The sequence below is a fragment of the Trifolium pratense genome, linkage group LG5 (genome assembly GCF_020283565.1).
Source record: "Trifolium pratense cultivar HEN17-A07 linkage group LG5, ARS_RC_1.1, whole genome shotgun sequence".
Lineage (NCBI taxonomy): Eukaryota > Viridiplantae > Streptophyta > Magnoliopsida > Fabales > Fabaceae > Trifolium > Trifolium pratense.
In genome coordinates, this window is record NC_060063.1 from 37000084 (window position 1) to 37022058 (window position 21975).

At 31.3% G+C, this 21975-nt stretch overlaps 2 protein-coding genes and 1 long non-coding RNA gene across 3 annotated transcripts; 2 read left to right on the forward strand and 1 right to left on the reverse strand.

Annotated features, from left to right (window-relative positions):
- Positions 1 to 39: 39 nt before the first annotated feature.
- On the forward strand, positions 40 to 2463 carry LOC123885628. Its single transcript, XR_006801202.1, has 3 exons — positions 40 to 96; positions 937 to 1767; positions 1935 to 2463. It is a non-coding gene; the product is annotated as an uncharacterized LOC123885628 (long non-coding RNA).
- Positions 2464 to 3223: 760 nt separating this feature from the next.
- LOC123886565 (gluconokinase-like) lies at positions 3224 to 3727 on the reverse strand. The gene has a single exon (XM_045935870.1). It carries the CDS (start codon positions 3674 to 3676, stop codon positions 3224 to 3226), a length of 453 nt encoding a protein of 150 aa, XP_045791826.1. The 5' UTR covers positions 3677 to 3727.
- A 2049-nt stretch (positions 3728 to 5776) lies between these two features.
- On the forward strand, positions 5777 to 12006 carry LOC123885694 (condensin-2 complex subunit D3-like). The gene is made up of 9 exons (XM_045934997.1): positions 5777 to 7400; positions 7900 to 8640; positions 9282 to 9776; positions 9865 to 9956; positions 10202 to 10289; positions 10436 to 10550; positions 10637 to 10763; positions 10849 to 11023; positions 11154 to 12006. Exons 1-9 carry the CDS (start codon positions 5955 to 5957, stop codon positions 11853 to 11855), a joined length of 3981 nt encoding a protein of 1326 aa, XP_045790953.1. The 5' UTR covers positions 5777 to 5954; the 3' UTR covers positions 11856 to 12006.
- Positions 12007 to 21975: the final 9969 nt, after the last annotated feature.

The following is a 21975-nucleotide window of genomic DNA, read 5'->3' on the forward strand; positions in this document are numbered from 1 at the left end:
ATGTCCACTGTGTGCCAGGAATTTCAATTTTGGTCTGATGTTTTAGTTTGCAACATATGCCAACATATGGATTCAAAGAGATCTGTTGCTGCCCAGGTTTTTCCCTATCCCTATGTCCTCTCTTCCTCTGGTATTTATATTTTCTGTTAAGTCTTTATGGGGAAAAATGCTTGAATCAGTTTCAACTTACTTTCATATCTTAAAAGCTGAATAAGATGATGCTACACCATTGAGTTGATCTGAGTTTCAAATTTTAAAACATATTATGTTTCTGCCAGAGTGAGTTCAAACCTTGTTTAGGGATGTGAGTCGGAGCTTGTTGCTTGGTGGATACTGGGTAATTGACCATGAGATTTGTGCTACAACAATTAAAACACATCAGCTCGTATAATAAGACAACTCTAGCAAACCTTCAGTTAATATTTTGAAGAGTCAACATAATAATTGTTGCTTTTTCACTAGTCAGTCACGTAAAATATTTCTTCATGCAAGTTCAAAATATGTCTAAACTTGTTAAAACCCTCATACATTTTAAAATCACTAAAATCTATCTCAAATTATCTTCAGTGACTGAAAATGGTGATGTAACTTCAACCATAAAAGATGATAGACTTTTGTGTGATGTTAACCTCAACTTTCTATTATGGAGTCATTTTCTTTTTATTTCTCAAGCCTACATGAGTGAGCCATGTACCAAGAAAAGACTCCTATGTATCACAACGGGTTAAGATGACTAAGCATATATTTATCCTAGATTTTCTTTAAGTAAATACGTACCATACGGGGTAATTGCATTATTTTCTTGATTTAATTGGGTAGATAATAATTATGTAATGAGATATTTCATGTTTTTCTTTGTCCATCGCACTTGATAGAAAATAAAATAAAATCTGTCCACTGTGTTTTAGCTATGCCTTTTTTTTTTAATGGCTGCAGTCAAGGGATGTAAAAGGCAAGAAGGCGACTCTAGCGTGACAATCAAGTAATACAGTGAATTTGTTGATAAGGTGGTAGCTGCTCTTTGGTATTCTTTTTCTCCTGAAGATGCCATTTTTGTTCATTTCTACCTTACTGTAGTAAATTTGTACAGTAGTCAGACTGATGCTCAATCCATTACATGTAATAATGTGAATTCTCAAGCAATCTGGGAATAAAATATATAAAAGAATGAGTCTAGCTTATTTTTTCCACACCTTAAGTTTGTTTCCAGTCATGAAATACAAGCCTTATTAGGCGGTGATGGCTGGAGTAAACCCTTGTGGAGAAAATTATGATTGAAGAAGTTTTGTATATTGATGACAAAATCATTTATTGGTAATTCATTACAGAATGTGCATAGTGTACTGGTCCTGTCCTTGCACACAGTAGTTAATATGCTTTGATTATTCGTTGGCTGTTTTGTTATTTGGTAAGTTGGTTTACGCAGCAGCTTATGATTAGAAACATTTGATGGAGAGCTCTTGCTGAAGACTCCTGCAGAAAGCTTCAGCTGTGGTTCTAATTTCGGTTCCTCTTTCCACGGACATGATAAAAGCTGCAAGATTACAAATGCACGATTTCTTCCAAATTGGACAACCTTATGTGGAACCATCACAACCATCTTCCAAATTGTAATAGCCGAATTCTTGGGCACATATGCCAACACATCTCCACTTAGTTTGAAACTGTGGTTCGTTAGCGTTTTCCTTGGAGTCCTTGGCATGCCAATTGGAGCAGCTATAAAGATGATCCCTGTGGGATCTGCCTAAAATAAATTCAGACTATTAGGTACATTCTTGTTCATTCTTCGTTCTCACATGTAAATCAAGGTTCTTGTTTGCTCCTAGTCTCTTCTGAAAGATGCCAGTTGAACAAAGTGTTTTCTTAGCTTGAAATTTGTGTAGGCCAATTAAAAGTGTATGCTATCTCATTTAATCATAAATTATCTCTGGCAGGTTGGTTCCCTTGTCTGGAACAATGTCAATTTTGAATGCTGCAGAAGCAAGTGCAGATGGCAGGGAATGTTTGTGAATACATGTTGTTGAAGATCAGAAGGGCAGTGTCCTTTATACATAAGTAGAAAAGTACTTCAATTCAATCTTAAAGAAGCAAAGTCTATACAAGCAAACCATCTTCTGGTGTACTTTTAGATGGAAAGGGCGCTATGCTAGTTGCTGCTGTTGTACGATCCCTTGTGTTTTAAAGAATAGTACTTAGGTGATTAACTAATTGCAATTCATTTAGTTCCACACAGTCTACACTTTTCCACCAAGCAGCTTCAGGTCCATTTTTGTTTCAGTACCCTCTCATTATGATGTTTTGAATTGTGATGTTTTGAATTGTAATGACTTGGTATTTTGCTTGAATGTTGAATTAACATTTTGGATGAATGACTTGGTATTTTGCTGGAATTGTAATGACTTGGTTTTTTGCTTGAATTGTAATGACTTGGTATTTTGCTTTAATGACATTTGATCATATTATGTAATTGTATTTTGATTGAATGTTGAATTGTAATGCTATTTTAGTTTTTTTTAATTACAAAATAGGATTTAAAATATATAAAAAAAAACGCAGGATTTTGAAAGAAAAATAAAATAAAATAAAGTTACTATTGCACATCTGGTGGACTTGGTCAGATGTAAAAGGTCCAATTTAATTAAAAAAAAAATTGGTCGGCTGAAACACGAGAACAGAGGTAAAAGGGGATAATTTTACATCTGGTGAAAGTCAGATGTAAAAAGCGTAAACTTACTACATCTTGTACGTCTACCTCTGACTGGGTTCAGATGTAAAATGGGGTTTTGGCCAGATGTAAAAAGTGTTTTCTGTACTAGTGTAATGGGGACTGCATCAAATCAAGATAACCAAGACGGAGCTCTTGAAATTACAATAAGTGGTGAAAAATACCGTTGTCTCAGATTTGCCAAGGCAATCACTCCTCCCTTCCCCTAAAAGAGGGTTGTTCCTGCCGATCGAGGCTCGCTTTGAAACTCCTAGCTCAATTAATGTACATCTAGGAACATGAAACAAAATTTAATTGTTTAGTCGTGGTTTATTATTCATGTCAGATTTGACAGAAGTGTAATTACTTCCTCAATTTTTTTATACGATTTTTCCTGTGATGATGTCAATGACTTTGTTTAGCTTAAACAGTTTAAAAAATTTACCAGTTTAAATTTCTGCAAAAAGTTCTTGTAATCTTTTGTAGAAAAAATACGTAGCATAACTTATTAACATCAAACTAAAAATTGTACACAAAGTTACAATACTTATTCATGTTATTACTGAGATTCAACATAATCATGATTGAAAACAACCCTGGAAAGGGTTGTTTTCCCCTAGGCCTTAAAGTAGCATCAACTTTAAGTATTCCTTCAGATTCATCAATGTTAAGCAAATCTAACTGAGATTGCAGAAGAGATGCAGGCATATAATGTTTTCCTTTTGCAGATCGCTTATTTAATCGAGCAATTAGCACTTCAGCAGGAATATCCAATAAAATGAAGTTAACAACACTTGCATGACTCTCCAATTTATAATCAGGGTCACCTGATCTAAGTATTTCTCTATATTGCTTCTTCAATGCAGAACAACCAAGAATCAAACCCTTTTTGTTAATTAAGGATTCTTTTATTGCATCTCTCAGTGATTCAAGCCATGACATCCTGTCTTCATCTGTAAGTGGGATTTCCATGCTCCACTTGTCTGTTGTATTGAAACAAATGAGGTGAAAAGAAATGAGGTGATAATTCAGCACCACATAACTAGGAATCAAGATTTCGTGCAGTCAAAGTCAGAATACCTTGAGATGAATTCACACAATCAACACATTAGTGACCGTTGGATCAAGATCGAAAGGTCTAGGATCAAATTTGCATATTTTGTGAATTGTCAAACGGTATTAGTGACAAACGTTAGTCATTGTTATCACGAAGTATATTAGTGTGCAGAAGCGTTAACAAATATTAAGTGAGAATTAAGTTCCTCTATGATATTTTATGAGTTGTGTCTGGCTTAAAACTGACGTTTTAGGAGTAGTTACCCCTCGTTGGATTCCTTTGTAGTTATTTTTTCCCGGGCTTAGGCCTCTACATATTATATATGCAAGTCTAGTCACCATGCTACTTGCACCAAAAAGTTATTTTTATCATTTGCTTATAAAATTATGAAGGGAAAAAAGAAGCAATTACATTGCAGTTTTATCAAAGCCTGGTTTCGATCCAGGGACCTGTGGGTTATGGGCCCACCACGCTTCCGCTGCGCCACTTTGATTGTTGTTTTGTTATATACTATTTGATTTTTTATTTGTTTAATTGTTTTTTGTCAAGTATTTAGTTGTTTATCTTGCACAACATATGTTACTTTTTGTCGTAAATATTAAAATATATATTTTTATATCAAATTATTATTTTTTATTATTATGGGTTAAATATGTTTTTGATAGCTATAAAATTATTAAATTTTGTTTTTGATCCCTATAAAAAAAGTGATATATTTTGGTCTATACAAAATTATTATGCACGTAATTTTAGTCTCTATTGTTAAACCAATGTGTTTAAAAAAAAATTGTTAAATCAATGTGTATTTTTTAATGATTATTTTGCAGCAATGTTTAGAAGATTATAAAAAAAACAATTTTAAAAAACTCAAAATTTAAACTTTAAGTCGAGATTCTTGTTAATTTTATCTTTACCTTTATAAATTTTTAAATAAATAAATTTATATTTAATTATTCTCATTTTAAAATATCTCGATGTTTTGTAAGGAAAATGTTTATAGTATTCTGAACATGCCTAAAAAATTATTCAAATTTTTTTAATTTAAGGGTAGAATCCTCAATAAAATTTATAGATAAATATATGTAAAATAATTACACTTGAATTTAAGGATAATAAACAATTTTTAAAAGGGTAAATAGGTTTTTACCCCTACAAAGTAGACGAGTTTTAGTTTACCCCTGCACAATTTGTTTTTTGGTTACCCCGGTAATGTGAAGATTCTTTGATTTACCCCCTCATGGATTATTCCGAAACAGATAATGAGAATGAAAATGAAATATACTTTACATGGTGGAAAATATAGCTGTAAAAGACTGCTCATGATTCCTTGCTCTAACAGAATCCCACTATTACAAATAGATTGAAATCCTAGCCATCTATTTTAAATCGATCGGCTCATATTGCATAAAATCAATACAAGGTAATCTCAACCATTAATTTTAGAATGAGTTGGTAAAAAACTGCCACAAAACTGTATTGATTTTTACAATTTTACGGCATAAAATAACCCCTCTCTCAGTTCCTCGAATTTGAATTTGCTACCGTAATAAAAACATGTGATTACACGCTGTAATAAATCTCGATATTTGATTTATCATTAAACGGTTTAGCGTGTGTTTGGTTCTGCGGCGGAGAGAATTGATTTTGGCAGAATTGATTCTGTAAAATTGATTCTAGCCAAAATTGATTTTAAGCTGAAGTGGTTTATGTTTGGATATATTCATGAAAAAGTGAGTTGAACAAAAAATTTGAGTGTAAAAATCAATTCTAGAATCAGAAGCTATGATTTCTAGCTTCAAGTAGAATCAATTCTGGAGGCAGAATCAATTCTACTTTTGAGAAACCAAACAAGTCAGAATCAATTCTACACGTCCAGAATCAATTCTGGATGCTCCAGAATTGAAACCAAACATACACTTATACTATATATATATATATATATATATATATATATATATATATATATATATATATATATATATATATATATATTAGAGTAATCGTGACAGTTGATTGACATATACCGCGTGCTGTAACTTCATGGACATCCCCTCAAATAATTCAATTTCACGAAAAAAAGAAAATGTCCAAAGCGGGAATGGGAATTTGAAAAAAACTAACAGAAAAAAAAGTAATACAACTTCAAATCTCGTTCTGTCCAGAGCGGAGGAGCACCGATAACCACCGCCGGAAATGGAAGAAACAATATCCCGCATCGTAACAGAAATCGAAGACCTCCGTGAAAACCACCACATCGACAACCCACAACCACTCTCCGAACAATCTCTCACCGATCTCCAAACCCTCCTAAAAAACTCCCAACCCTTAGACCCACTCTACGACGCCGTTTCACCTTCTCACCTCATTCCACCAATGGCCACCGCAATGGATTCATCACCAACTCCTCACTCTCTTCTCGCTTCTAACGTTTTCCTCTCTTTTCTCCTCTCTCCAAACGCTCCCGTTTTCACTCTCTTCACTCCTCTTTCATTTCTCTCCTTCCTCCGTTCAATTCGTCGTTCATTCAAAAACCATAACCCTAATACCAGCGCTCAACAAGTTCGAAAACGAAAACGGAATTTGAAAAACAAAAAATCGGTTCAAAATGATGAAGATGAACCTAATTCCCCAAATTCTGTACAGAAACTCGATGTTAGGGTTTTACTTCCGCTTTTTGAGAAATTAGTTAGTGTTATGTCCTTAATTCATCTCGATCGTTTTCCGGAAAGTTTGAAATCTTTAGTTCAAACAATTTCAGAGGTTCCAGTGACAGCTATTGAGACTTGTGGAAATGAGGTTCAATATAGTAGATTGGTTGGTTTGTGTGCGAGGATTTTGAAAGAGGTTTTGAAACCGGAGCATGGTGAGCCTTCAGAGACTGCTGCTGAGGTTTTGAAGGCGTTGTCTCCGGTTGTTGTAATGCCGAAATCTCAGGTTAGGAGTTTTGCTGTTGGTTTTGTTACTAGTCTTGCTAGGGAATCTGATGGTGTGAAGAAAGCGTTGGTTAATTTTCCGAGGTATTTGGTGCATAAGGCGCCTGATAAAGCTGAGCCTAGGGCGTTGGCTGTGGATTTTATAATGGATGTTGTTAGGGTTATGGAATTGGGGGATCAGGTTGAGTTTGTGAAGTATGTTGTGAAGATGACTCAAGGGAAAACCAATTTAAGGCTTTTGGGGGTTGATCTTATTTTGAATTTGATGACTTTGTTGAAGGATCCTTTAGGGGTGAATTCGATGGAGGAAGAAGGGAAAGAAACGTGGGGATTGTGGTGTTTAGAGGCGTTGGTGAAGCGTTGTTCGGATGTTAGTGCTACGATTCGAGGGCGGGCTTTATCGAGTTTGGCGCAGGTTGTTGGGTTTCTATCAGTTAGTGATAAGGCTAGTTTGGTTTTGAAAGAGTCTATGGGGTTTGGTGATGGCAATGTTGTGGGTGTGGGAGGAAAGGAAATCAATGAGATGCTGAGGAGAAGGTGTGTGGATGAGAAGGCGATTGTGAGAAAAGCTGCTCTTTTGCTTGTTACTAACTTGACTGCTCTACTCGGAGGTACGATTGATGAAGTGGTGCTTAAGACAATGGGAATGGCTTGTTCCGATTCACTTGTTAGCATTCGGAAAGCGGCTGTTGCATCTCTTTCTGAGGTACTTTTATCACCCTTTTTTCAACCGGATTTTGTTGTGCTGTGTTTTAGGTAGAGGCAGGCAGAAACGTAAGCTGATGCAAAATGCAAAGTTTTGTATATTGGATCGAGTAAATCTATTTTTCTTTCGGTTTATAAGAACTATATGGATTTTTACTATTGATTGGAAAAATAGTGTTCTTTTTTTTCTTTCTTTCTTTTTCTTTTTCCATCGCTTTTAATTTAAATGTTTGTACACAAGATAGTTACAAATAATAATATAAATAATTCTATTAGGCATTATTTGGTTAGGAGGGCTAGGAGAGAGGAAGACAAATGAAACAATCCCTTCCTTATTTGGATTTTGGTTATAAGTGTAAGTCAGGAATTTTGAAACTGATTTTCTTTCTGTTATGAATCTCACTAGTCCCCGAAAAGTTCTGTTTTCTTTTTCTTCTCGGTATCTTTTTACTAATAACAGTATATACTAAATTTACGGAATTTACTTTAACGAAATGTAGGCTTTCAGAACATTCTCATCTGAAACAGTAATAACTGAATGGCTACATTCAGTTCCTCGTCAAATAGCTGACAATGAAACTAGCATCCAAGAAGAATGTGAGAATGTGTTTCAAGAACTTGTTTTGGACCGAATATCTAGAGCTGTAGCTGCTACCTCTTCATATGTCGAATCTACGTCTAGTAGTAAAACGAAAGGAAAAGGTTTAGACAACGAGATGGAGATGCCTTTCCCACAAGGAATTCTGTATCTCCTGAGAGAAATTTGCAATGGAGAGGTGAGTCCTTGGGTGAAAAAAATTTGCACAAACCTGGGCAAAAAGAAACGGTTGAATTTCAAAATTGTTACTGCACTTCAGAATATAATCAAGGTGTCTGAGTCTATCTGGCTGAACCATAGCAGGCCAATAGAAAAGTGGACTGCTCCACAAGGTGCTTGGTTTCTTTTATCAGAGGTGTCAGTATTCCTTCCAAAAGCAGTGGACTGGGATTTTCTTCAACATCATTGGCAGCTTCTTGACAAACATAAAGTGAAAGGTGAGTTTAGAAGCCCATTTGCACAGAAAAATGCATTTGAAAACGAAGAAAGCATAGAATGCAATAATGTTGCCTGGGCTAGTGACCGAGTTTTCCTCTTGCAAACAATCTCTAATGTCTCTGTGGAACTGCCACATGTACCTGCTGCTGAATTGGCTCATAATTTACTCAAACGGGTTGAAAAATTCAACATGCATTCAACAGAGGTAATTGTATTATTAAACTCATAGCTAAATCCTAACACTAGTGCCTCTTGATTCTTGACATGGCTCCCTTGATGGCGTGAATGTGTGATATGCTGTCATTGTTGAACATATGATTTTACTTGTTCTGCATGATTAAGAGGTTCATATACTACTTTCTTGGGATGTTACTCTGTCTCTCTCGCCATCTTTTGCATCATTTTTTGTAATTTCTTAGCACATCATATATTGTAGTATTGAATCTTGGAAAAATTTCTCCATCTGATACTTATGCTTTCATCTTACTCACACCCTTCATGCGCCAACACAGAAGAACAAGATCACTCTTAGACAGCATTATTTGCGCATAAATATTATTTCTAATTTTGATGATAATATTTGTTTCACGAGTAACCAGTAGCTTCATAGTCTATACTTATAATTAATATATATATATATATATATATATATATATATATATATATATATATAATATTGTATTTCTTATGCATAGTTATTGGAACAAATATTTTCGTAGAAAAATATTAGTCAGTGTTCGAAGTAAAAGGACATAAGATATCTTAGTGTGCTACAAGACTTAATCAATATCCATTTAGCTAATAGCGTGCTACAAATCTACAATGAGCTGCTACTTTTGCTGACAGGTTGATGCTCATATAAAAGCACTTAAAACACTGTGCAAACGAAAAGCTTCAAATGACACGGAGGCAGAAGAATTAGTCTTGAGATGTGTATACCAAGTTCTATCCAGAGCTTCTGAAATAATAGAAACTTTTATTTCAGATTATTCAGAGCAAAATGCAGAAACTGACTTCTTCACTCCACCCAGAAGTGGGCCCAGTAAAGGTAGGAAATCAGTAAGAAAGCGCAAGTCATTGTCAAAAGCAATTACAGCGATTTATACAATTGGGTCTTTAGTTGTTGTCTGCCCCTCTGCTGATATGAGCACTGTAAGTCCATTATTGCACACTATCATCACCTCTGGGAAATCTGTCCCAAAATTAAATAAGCTACCGGGCTCTGCAACTTCTCTACAAGAAGAAGCTCCTTCTTTTTATATTCAAGGGTGGCTGACCATGGGAAAACTTTGCCTTGCTGATGGGAAGCTTGCAAAGAACTATATTCCTCTGTTTGTACAGGTCGGTCTTGAGGCTTTCATTGTTTTGTTCCTCAAGGAATGATATGCGGTGTCTTATTTCCTAATCAATATATGTTCTGGTTTTGCAGGAGCTTGAAAAGACCAACTTAGCAGCTCTTCGCAATAATATTGTGGTCATGATGGCAGACTTCTGCGTTCGGTACACTGCTCTTATTGATGGGTAAGCCTTGTAAGAGCTCCCGCGTAAAGTGATTTTGAATTAAGCAAGTCTAATAGTCCAAATGAAATAACCTAGCGTTCATATACAAATCGATAAACAAGTAATGAATGATATAAACATAGAAGAACCATTACTTTGTGCTGCTGCTGGTAGAAGTCCAATGAGTACATTATGCGGAATATATACATTCAATAATGTCAAGTAAATCGTCTCTTTGCTAACTAATTTTTCTTTGAAGCTATCAGTTACATAACCAAGATCACAAGGTGTCTCTTAGATCCCTGTGAACTTGTGAGAAGGCAAACATTCATATTGCTATCAAGATTGTTGCAGGTATTTATTTTTTTCCTTCTATGGCTACACTGTTTCTGTTTCATACCTTTTAATTATCTGGCATCTAAACCCACCTCCCTCAGCTTCTATTCCACACCTTTGCTTTTAATTATGGCTAACGATAATTTACTTTTCTTTTATCCTAGAGGGACTATGTCAAGTGGAGAGGAGTGCTATTTCTTCGTTTCCTTTTGTCACTTGTTGATGAATCGGAAAAGATTAGACAGCTAGCAGATTTTCTTTTCGGAAATATTTTGAAAGGTTTGAAGCTTTACATTGGTAGTTCTACTTGCAGTTATATGAATTGAATTTGTTTCAGGACTTTGACTTTCTTTTTTTGTCACCAGTCAAGTCTCCTCTTTTAGCATATAATAGTTTTGTGGAGGCTGTTTTTGTTTTGAATGACTGCCATGCCCACACTGGACACCGTGAGTCCAACGAATCACGAACAGAAAGCCAACTTTTTTCCATCAGGTAAAGGGCCCCCAAATCAGCAATCTGTTAGACAACTATGTAATTGAGATGTTGTGCTTACATTTGTTGCATAATTTTTTTGCAGGGGCACTGATGAAAGATCAAGGTCAAGAAGAATGCACATTTATGTTTCTCTACTAAAGCAAATGGCTCCTGAGCATCTTCTAGCAACCTTTGCCAAGTTATGTTCAGAAATTCTAGCTGCAGCTTCTGATGGTTTGCTCAATATAGAAGATGCAACTGGACAGTCTGTTCTACAGGTATTGTTCTTTACCAGCAATGATCTTCAAGTTGTCCTGATCAGTGACTCCTATGACTGTATATTTTTGTGCTGGTAATCCAATCACATCTCAATTTATGTTCAGATTATAACATTAACTGTTGGATCAGGATACTTTTCAAATTCTTGGCTGTAAAGAGATACGCTTTCAATCTACTCGTGTATCATCTGAGTCGGCAGACTTAGAAGAAGAAGGGGGAGAAAATGGATCTTCAACTAGGAAGGCTATAACTCAGGCAGTCAAGAAAGGCCTTATTCAAAACACTGTACCCATCTTCATAGAGTTGAAACGTCTGTTGGAAACCAAGAACAGTCCCCTCATAGGCTCTCTCATGGAGTGCCTTCGGGTCCTTCTCAAGGACTACAAAAATGAGATTGATGACATATTGGTTGCTGATAAACAGCTGCAGAAAGAGCTTATCTATGACATGCAGAAATATGAAGCAGCAAAAGCTAAAGCAACAGTTGCTGAGGCTGTAGCCTCCAAGCCAAAATCAGCTGCATTTCAATCACCTGTTTCTAAGAATCCAACCAAAGAACATGTTGAAACACATGTACAAGGTGAGGAGAGTGACAAGTTTCCAAGTGGTTCAAAAATTGCTTCAGCATTGGCAGATGCTGCAGCTGCAGCAACAGCTCGTTCTGTGCTCAAGGAAATTAACAAGGGTACAGCGACACCACAACTTAGTTCCTTGAATGTTCCGAAAGTCAAGTCTTTTACTGGTGAATGTGTATCTAGAGGTGATAGGCGACTGGATCTCATAAAATCTTTGCAGAAAAAACATTGTTTCGATTCTGATGATGAAAACTAAAATGTATTTTGAGTTTTAGTTTTCTTTCTTTGATGCTGATGTAAATATAGTGCAACTTCGTGAGATCTTATTTTCTTATAAAACTAGTAAATATATCTATGAATGCACACAGGTCGTGTGGCATTGATGTTCAATAGCAATTACAAGCATATATCTTTGAGTTTTTCCTTTTTTGAAGTTTTGTATTTCAACTATATCTTCATTATACCGATATGTAGGGAAAGTTCCCGAACCATTGTTAAGACAAATAGCGATAATTTTTTTGTTAAGATATAAATAGGGTTGGTTGCTCTAATTTTAAAGATTGAACCGAAGCATTAAATGGGTGGGTGATCATTTTCAACTGTTTTAGTTGCATAGTGTTGAACATTGAATACTAAACACAAACCCAGTTTATGAATGGCTCATGAACCCTAATTCCTATTTCCTAAATATCTAAATTGTCTCCCAATTTTCAAATCATCTTCCCTGAATAGCCAAATCGTTATTCTTTCTTCACGTTTCAAATCATGTTTCTCTCTCAAATTCCTGAATCGTGAACCTAAAAAATTGAACATAGCACCGTTACAGCACCGTCGTTGTCGCACAAAGCTTCTCACTCAACGGGTTTCTCACACAATTTGTCAGTTTCTTTACTTTCCCAGTTCTCGGTAATCTCTTGTATGTAGGATTAAAAAGCTAATAATTACGATGAGAAATAGCTTTTTATTACTATAGTGATGGTCATACTAGAAATTAATGGGGTATATTGGATTGATATTTTATGAGATAATTTTTGTAAAAGAAAAATCTTGGGTGATTTTATGAGATTTTGTTGGACTATATTGATTTTGTGATTTTAAAGACTTTTTTACGATCAAGATTTTTAACAAATGATTTGAATAAATTTTGAGAATTTTTTTTCAAAAGACTTTTTACGATCAAGATTTCATAATACTTTATATATTAGGAAACTTTTACATATTAGAAATTTTTTAAAAAAATCAATAAATTTTAATAAAAGAAATTATATTTTTTTGGAATCCAAATATTTAAACAAAAAAAAACCTTACATTTTTTTTAGTATACGTTTCTAATCACAAATAAAAACCACTACCCTGACCCAAACATGTAAACAAAAAAAAAAACCACCACCACCATTGATGGGAAAAGAAGCAGATGAATGTAACGAAAAAAATTTGCTGTAATAAGTTGTAATGAATAAAAAGTTTGTAAAAAGATGTAGAATTTGTTAAAATATTTTTTTGCAAAAAAACATATTTGATAGGTAAAGAAGAAGAAGAAGGACCAGTATAATGATGATGAAAGTAAAAAATCTTGGAGAGTTTGAAAAAGTCTCAAGTCTTTTGGTGAGATTCTTGAAAAAGTGAAGAAAGAAGAAAAAAAAAAAAGGTGCAGTGATGATGAACTGTGAAAGTAATAAAGAAGAAGAAGAAAGAAAAAAAAAGAAGGGGTGTTGTGATGATGAACTATGAAAGTAATAAAGAAGAAGAAGAAATTTGATACAGTGCGCTGCAAAAAAAAAGAGAAATTTGATATAGTGATGATGAAAATAAAAAATCTTGGAGAGTTCAAAAAAGTCTCTCAAAATCCATTCTAAGGAAAAATCTGTCAAAATTGGTAGACTTTTGAATACTCGTAGACATTTTAAAAGTAGTACAAAATCTCAATTGAATACCAACGAATTTTGTTGTCTGAAAAAAAAAAATTGTTTGTTTTAATTGAATACCACAAGATTTATTTAACTTTTGTAAAAGTTTTGAAAGATTTTTTTTTCTCTACCATTAGGATTTTTTCTAAGTTATAATGGATTTTTTCTCATTCAATCTCGAGAGATTCAACTTGTGTTTCTTTTCTCAGAGAATTCTAGTTTGTTTTGAATCTATTATTTATATGTTTAGGAGTTTTTTCTCATGGAAACTTTCATACATGACATTCTTTTGATCAACCAATTTTTTTCTAATCTTACATAGCATCTTCTAAGACCACATTTGCTTATGTGTCATTTGGTTAAAACTTCTTAAGGTTTACATATCTAATTTTGGTTGATTTTGATTTCGATCTTATCTTCTTAATTGATTTGATCTTATATTATTAATCAATCACTACCACCATTCTCACAATTGCCTTAATTATTACACGTTTTCTATTTAATTGTTTTAATACTCTGTTACTAATTATATCATGGTAGGAACCAAAATGACAAATTAAGGAATGTTAATTAATATTGTATTCCACATTTTAGTATAAATATAAACAAGTCTTCTGATACATTTTTTCCAACTTACTCCCATCATTCATTCTTTCATTTATTCTTCTGTATTTTCTTTTATTCTTCTGTATAAATATAAACAATCCTTCAGTATGTCAAATCTACGTAATATTTTTTTTTATATATCCCACAAGAGTTTTTTTTATACTCATATAAGGAATATTTTTTCTTTAGTGTTTTACATATGAAAACTTTTGATTATTGACCAACTCATTTTTAGAATATATATTGATTAAATTAAATCAATGTTGAAATGTATAGAAATTTCAAAAATTAAGGACCAAAAATCTACTATAGTTTCTATATATACGGGTCAAAAATGAAATAAATTTCACAAGTAATTTGAAAAACAAAAATATCAAAATGAACATCTATGGAATACGGGGAGCTATATTTCTATCCATATACCAATATTGGGACCACTTTTTCTTAAAATTTGTACGGAACCTCTATTTATACTCAGGGGTTTATTTTTTTGTAATTTTTACGGAGTTAGATTTCTATAGATGTTTTAATACGAGATTTATTAATACGGGGCGAATGACCTCTTTTCTTTTTTTTTTTCTTTTTTTCTATGGGAACCTATATTTCTACACGTATTAATGCTAAATACCTATTTTTTTTATAATTTTTACTGGGACTTATATTTACACTCATATTAATAATAGTGCATTTTTTTTATAGTTACATTTGTTTTTAGTGTAAACTCTGATACACTTACTTATTTACTTTAAAAAGTTGAAATTTTAGTTATTATATATTACTTAACAAAAAATACATTAACTAAAAATAAGAATAGAAAAACTAAAATTAAATTTAGAAAAACTAATATCTCAACTAATTGACTTTAACCTTAATCATATATAATAATAATCTAATTTTTTTATATGATGATCAACGAGATTCTTGCAGAGACTGATGAAGATGACTACGAGGGATAAATAACATGTGGATTGAGAACAGAGGAGTGGATAAAATATTCAAGTTTAATTCTACAATCATAAAATTGTACTAATTTTGAGTTATAATTCTTTATTTGCAGGTCCATATACGGAAGAACAACATTGTTTGTTATTCAAATTAGGATTAAGTATTATCAATTGATGTTAGAGTTTTAAGTATTTATTTATATTTTTTATATTTTATTGTCATTTTTTTTAATCATATGTTTACTTATTAAAAAAGAATTGTTGTTCATATTATTTTTTATTGGATTTAAATCATGCTTATAAATGTTTTTTTACTATTATTTATAAATAAATGTTGTACTCTATTTTTTTACTCATTATTTTTTTATTTGTCTAATTTTTCATGTGATATTTAACAAATGTGGAATTGAGAAAAATGTGGAATTGAGAAATTGATATGCTTAAAAAAAATTATTCTTAAACTTCATACTTATCAAGTAGAGAAAAATGTGTCATTGTCTGAAATATAAAAGGAATGAAGTAATTGACTTCATAGATTATTTTTCTATTTCATTTTATTATTCTATTAATTATGGTTTACCTTAACGTGATTTTTATAATAAAAAAATACATAGTGATTTGTACCAAACAAAATATTAAAATACGGGGGTATTAATAAAAAAACACTACATGGAGGTATTAAGCAAAAAATAACTTACACGGGGTGAGACATACATTTGTAGATTTTATTATATAAAAAATACGATATCAATTGAAAACAGAGAAAGTAACAATGATTTTATATATAAAAAAAAAATTAAAAGCAATAATATCATGTATTACTTTATTTTTATTCTCCATACATCACTGTAAAATAAACAAATAAAAATAAAAACAAATAGATACATTTTTTAAAATTTGCACATTAACAAATGAGATATGCTTAAAAAAATTATATAATTTTTTTTTGTGTCAAGCAAATGACAAACAATTCTACTGTTCATTACTTTTAAATAAATAATATTAAAATTAAAATCGCCCCATTTTGCTTCTCAAATGTGAAATTTTTTCACACGGGGACATGAGATAAAATACTCCTGAAGAAAACAAATGTCTAAAGGAGAGAGTTGACGATTAAGAACAAATATATTAACCGTTAGATTAATTTTTGCATAATGACCTTTTTTTTATGAAAATACAAGAACAAATATATGAACATGTGAGTTGGGAACGGGGAGTGGAGTATCACTCTCCATTATGTCATTTCTCCTTAAAATCTCCAAAATTTGGATCTTTTATCATATTTAAATAAACTATTACATTAAATATAAAATTAATTTTACAAATAATTAAAAAAATCACAATATTAAAATTTTAATAATCCATATTTTTCATGTGTGAAAAAAATGATTTATATTTTTCATAGAACATTAACCCGGGCGATAGCACGGGTAAGTTATACTAGTTATTTATATGTTTAGGAGTTTTTTCTCATGGAAACTTTCATACATGACATTCTTTTGATCAACCAATTTTTTTCTAATCTTACATGACATCTTCTAAGACCACATTTGCTTATGTGTCATTTGGTTAAAACTCCTTAAGGTTTACATATCCAATTTTGGTTGATTTTGATTTCGATCTTATCTTCTTAATTGATTTGATCTTATATTATTAATCAATCACTACCATCATTCTCACAATTGCCTTAATTATTACACGTTTTCTATTTAATTGTTTTAATACTCTGTTACTAATTATATCATGGTAGGAACCAAAATGACAAATTAAGGAATGTTAATTAATATTGTATTCCACATCTTTTATATTATAAGCTTGTATACACAAGCAAATCATAAACCCTAATTTGCTTTCCATGTTTTCCCTCCATTTTATCTTGCAATTTTATTAAAAAATAATATAATTTTGTCTTGACTAGGATTTGAACCCACTACCTTTCGGTGCAAGGCATTATTTCCAACCACTATGACAAGTATACCAATTGTGATTAAAATTATGTGCAATAATTGATAAGCACCATCAATTATTTTAAAAGTATATCATATCAAAATTATTGTTGATATATTATTCATCACGAAATATTTTTATGTCTTTCCTGATCAATGATTTGTTTTCTACCGGATCATAAATTTAGAGAATAATTATCATGTGAGATTTGGAAAGTTATTATCAAACTCAATTCTACTAAATCAATTTTTTTGCAATACAACCAAACACAACCATAGTCATGTCACTAATCACATTTATTAGTTTGATTTTAACATTCAGATTTAATATTAACCGATGATCAATTGATACAATATGCACTAGCATATATTGAGATGATGTTACGTAGTTGTGGGAAGAGTTTAAAAGATTATCCTCAAATGCTTAGAGCAGACACGTCATTAGTTCCTGATATACAAAATAGTTTAATACACGACGAATTGAATTATAACAGACAATCATTAACTGAGAAATATGTTAGATTGATGTCAACTATGACTTCAGAGCAACGTAAAGTATATGACACAATCATGACAAGAGTTAACGAAAACAAACCGGTATGTTTTTTCTTTATGGTTATGGTGGTACAGGGAAGACATTTATTTGGATGGCCATGTCAGGCGCATTACGCTCAAAACGTGAGATAGTTTTAACAGTTGTCTCAAGTGGGATCGCTGCATTGCTTATACCTGGCGATAGAACAACACATTCAAAGTTTTGTATTCCTCTAAATGTTGACGAGTTTTCAACATGTACCATAGTTCCTAAAAGCCTTTGGCGATGTTAATACAAAAAGCAAAGCTCATTATATGGGATGAAGCACCAATGATGCACAAACACTGTTTCGAAACTGTTGATCGAACTTTAAAAGATATTCTCAAGTCTGTTGATAAAAAAATAAACACATTACCTTCGGTGGAAAAGTTGTTGTTTTTGGCAGAGATTTTAGACAAATTATACCAGTAATACTTAAAGGTACAAGGTCAGAAGTTGTTCATGCTACTATTAATTCTTCGGTTCTTTGGAATTTTTGTGAAGTTTTAACATTAAGTAAAAACATGAGGCTTCTCGGTGGTGCTTCGAGTGCAGACGTTGAACAAAGAAGATTGTTTTCTGAATAGGTTTTGGGTGTTGGCGATGGAGAAATTGGAGATGACAACGACGATGATTTAGAACTTGACATTCTATCGGATTTATTGATTCCAAATTCAGGTGATCCTCTTGCTTCTATCGTTGAAAACACATATCCCCAACTTTTACAAAACATGAACGATATAATGTATTTCCAAAATAGAGCTATACTAGCTCCTAAAAATCCAATAGTCGACACAATAAATGATTATATGTTGGATTTAATTCCTGGTGAAGAAAAAACATATTTGAGTTATGATACTCCACTCACACAAAATGTAGACGGTCAAATAGTCGATGATGTTCATACTCCTGAATTTTTGAACACGATTTCTACGTCGGGACTTCCAAATCACAAGTTGAGACTTAAATGTGAAGATACGACTAAGACTTCGAATGTGGTCTATAAGGAAGTCTTCCGTAATATAACATAATTTTCTTTGTATGAATATTTATCCAAAATTATTGTTAAACTATCGTTTAATGTTACTCAACTTTTTTCATATACCTTACATTATTGGAATTATCATATCTTATTTACTCATTATATATCTTACAGGAAATCAGAACTGTGCACCGCACGGATCGATGTTCTAGTTTTAGTATAAATATAAACAATTCTTCTGATACATTTTTTCCAACTTACTCCCATCATTCATTCTTTCTTTTATTCTTCCATATGTTTTTCTCATGATCTAATTTTTTTTTCCATGTGATTCAGGTGATTTTTTATGCGTTAAATCCATATTGATCCATGATCCTAAGGACATAGTCGTTATTTTAGATGGAACAATTACAAGGATAATTTTTCATGCAACAAGAAACTCGATACTAGATTTCAATAATTTAATTATGTCTATTATATAGAACGATTTGTAGTTTTAGGTTTAATGATTGTATTTTGTAATTTAGCCAATATTTATAGTTTGGGGTTCAATTTCAAGATCTCACGAGAAAAAACACTAATCATCACTTCTTATATAATTTTTATTCCTCCTCAAAATGATGCGGATGTTCTCTATAAGCATTTGTTGAGATGCCATTTTCTCACAACCTTTTCAATTAGCATTAATTCATGTACTATATTAATTTTTAAAAAGTCAATTATTTGGCAATATGACGATTATCATTATAAATCAAATTCTAAAGTTGGACTTCATCTACTTTATTTGGCAAAAATCGTTATTTCCAATTTAGAATTTTTTTAATAATTTATTGTCGGTTAATTTACATTAATGTGCTCCACCAAAAAATAGATATTCATGCACATTATTGTAAATTACTTAAAAAAAATCAAATATAGAATAAATAAAATAATTTATTGACCAGATTATTTTATATGAACAATGTCTATATTCTTGTCTTGATTCAACTGAAACATTAAATATGAAAAGTTTTAATTATTAATCCACTAATTTTTGAAATATATTTAATTAAACCAATACCAATTAATTATTAATATGATTAATTACTATTAGGGCCCGTTTGGTGCACAGGATAAGAGATTTACAATAATGTGCATGAATATCTAAATTTATTTTAACAGATAGAATAAGAGATTTTATTTTATAATAAGATTTTAACAAGATAATATGAATAAATATTATTTAACAGATATGAATAAATAATATTTTAACCGTAATAATATTTTATAAAGAATATTACATGTTAAAAATAATATTTATTCATATTACATGTTAAAAAATAATATTAAAGAATAATGTGCAAAAAATAATATTTTAACAGATAGAATAAATATAGAATAAGAGATTTACCGAAATAATATGAATAGATTTTATTTTATTTTATTTCGGTAAAAGGATTTTAAATTTTCTTTATTGGTGATTTTTTGTTAAAATATTTTAGAAAATAACTTATAAAAATAGCATTATAATGTGATTTGATTGGATACTTGGGAAAAAAGATTTACACTATATTATCAATAAAAAAATAATTACTTTGTTTTTTTTTAAGCAAAAAATTGAATTCATAAGGAGCACAAGGAGTATTCAATTCTTACAATACAATAGGGCAAAAAGTCTCAAATACTTTGTAAACAATGCAAAGGCTCATTACACCAATTAAAGTACATATAACCAGTTTTGCACCTCGTTCTCCACTAAACCAAAGCCCATATATGAATTTAATTTGATCTATCACCGCAGAAAAATCAGCAACCACCCCTCGAAACAAAGTATTATTTCTTATCCGCCATAAACATCAAGTTGTTGCTAACCAAATTACATGTCTAACCTTCACTCGCTTCTTTGATGTAACAAGAGAGCCAAATGACAAAAAGTGTTTCCAGCCATCTTCCTGCAAGTTAGAAACAACGCCCATCCACACAAAAATTTATCTCCATAATTCTTGGACTTTAACGCAGCGAAAGAAAAGATAATTGCAGTCCTCTATTTCTTGAAAACAGAAAATACATGATGAATCGTGTGGATTAGACAAAATACTTTTCGAGGCTAACGCCACTCGAGTAGGTAGTTTGTCAAGCAGCACACTTTGTAAATAAGTGTATAATAATCCATCTTTAATTACTACAGTAATACTACCTAACTATTTATTGTACTAAAAAAATACCTAACTATTTATTTAAAAATGAGAAATAAGTGGAGTCAGGTCATAACTATTTATTGCATACAAAAGTTAGCATATCATAGAAAAGATAATCCTCTTGAACATGTATAAAACACAATTTTTATTATTATTAATTGGCCCTCTTAAAAATAACTAGTTTAACTTACCCGTGCGATTGCACGGGTTAATGTTCAATGGAAAATATAAATTATTAAAATTTTATCATTTTGTGATTTTTTAATTATTTATAAAATTATTTTTTTATTTAATGTAATTTATTTAAATATAAAAAATAATACTTTTTTAGTGATTTTAAAAGGGAAGCAGGGTGGAGAGTGATCTTTCACTCTCGTGTTATTTTTTTTGCCAGTCGCAACTCTAACTTTTTTTATTATTTAATCATTTAAAATAATTATTGTGTTAAATTTATATATAGTTACATCGATAATTCAAGTAATAAAAAATTTCGATAAAAATATTTAAAAAACAATTGGGGAAAAAGACAAATTTCCTTGATTTTACGAAGTTAAATTTATGTTCCTGAACTATCATCTCAACTATTATTTACATAGGATAAAATTATATAATCATGTAAAATTCTATCAAAAGTTCGTGTAAATTAAATATTCATTCCTCGTATGTTGTAAAATGATCGTGTGAAATATTCATTCTCCGTAAATTGTCAGAAATTAGAATAAAGATTGAAATAGGAAGAACATCGAAATTGTAAATATCATTTAATATTAATTTTATAATAATTATATGATTAGTTAAGTCTGTGTTCGTCAAAAATAATAATAATGATTATCTGATTGATAAATTATAGGACAAAATGATCTTGTTTCCAATTTTTTTTTTTTTTTTTTGTAGAGTCTTGTTTCCAAACTTTAATAGTAATTAATCATATTAATAATTAATTGGTACTGGTTTAATTAAATATATTTCAAAAATTAGTGGACAAGATAGCATAGTGACAGGATAGGATATAAAACAGGATAATGATATGATAGGATAACAGCAGGATAACAGTTATACTCAGTTATCATATCCTGTGTTTGGTGCACACAGGATAACAAACATGATAACTATTATATTTTATTTTTAATACATATTTGCTCATAATAATATGATAAGATATATAACATATTTAAATGACAAAATTACTCTTGTAAAACAATTGTTATTTTTTTAAAATTATTTTGTAATACTTTGAATT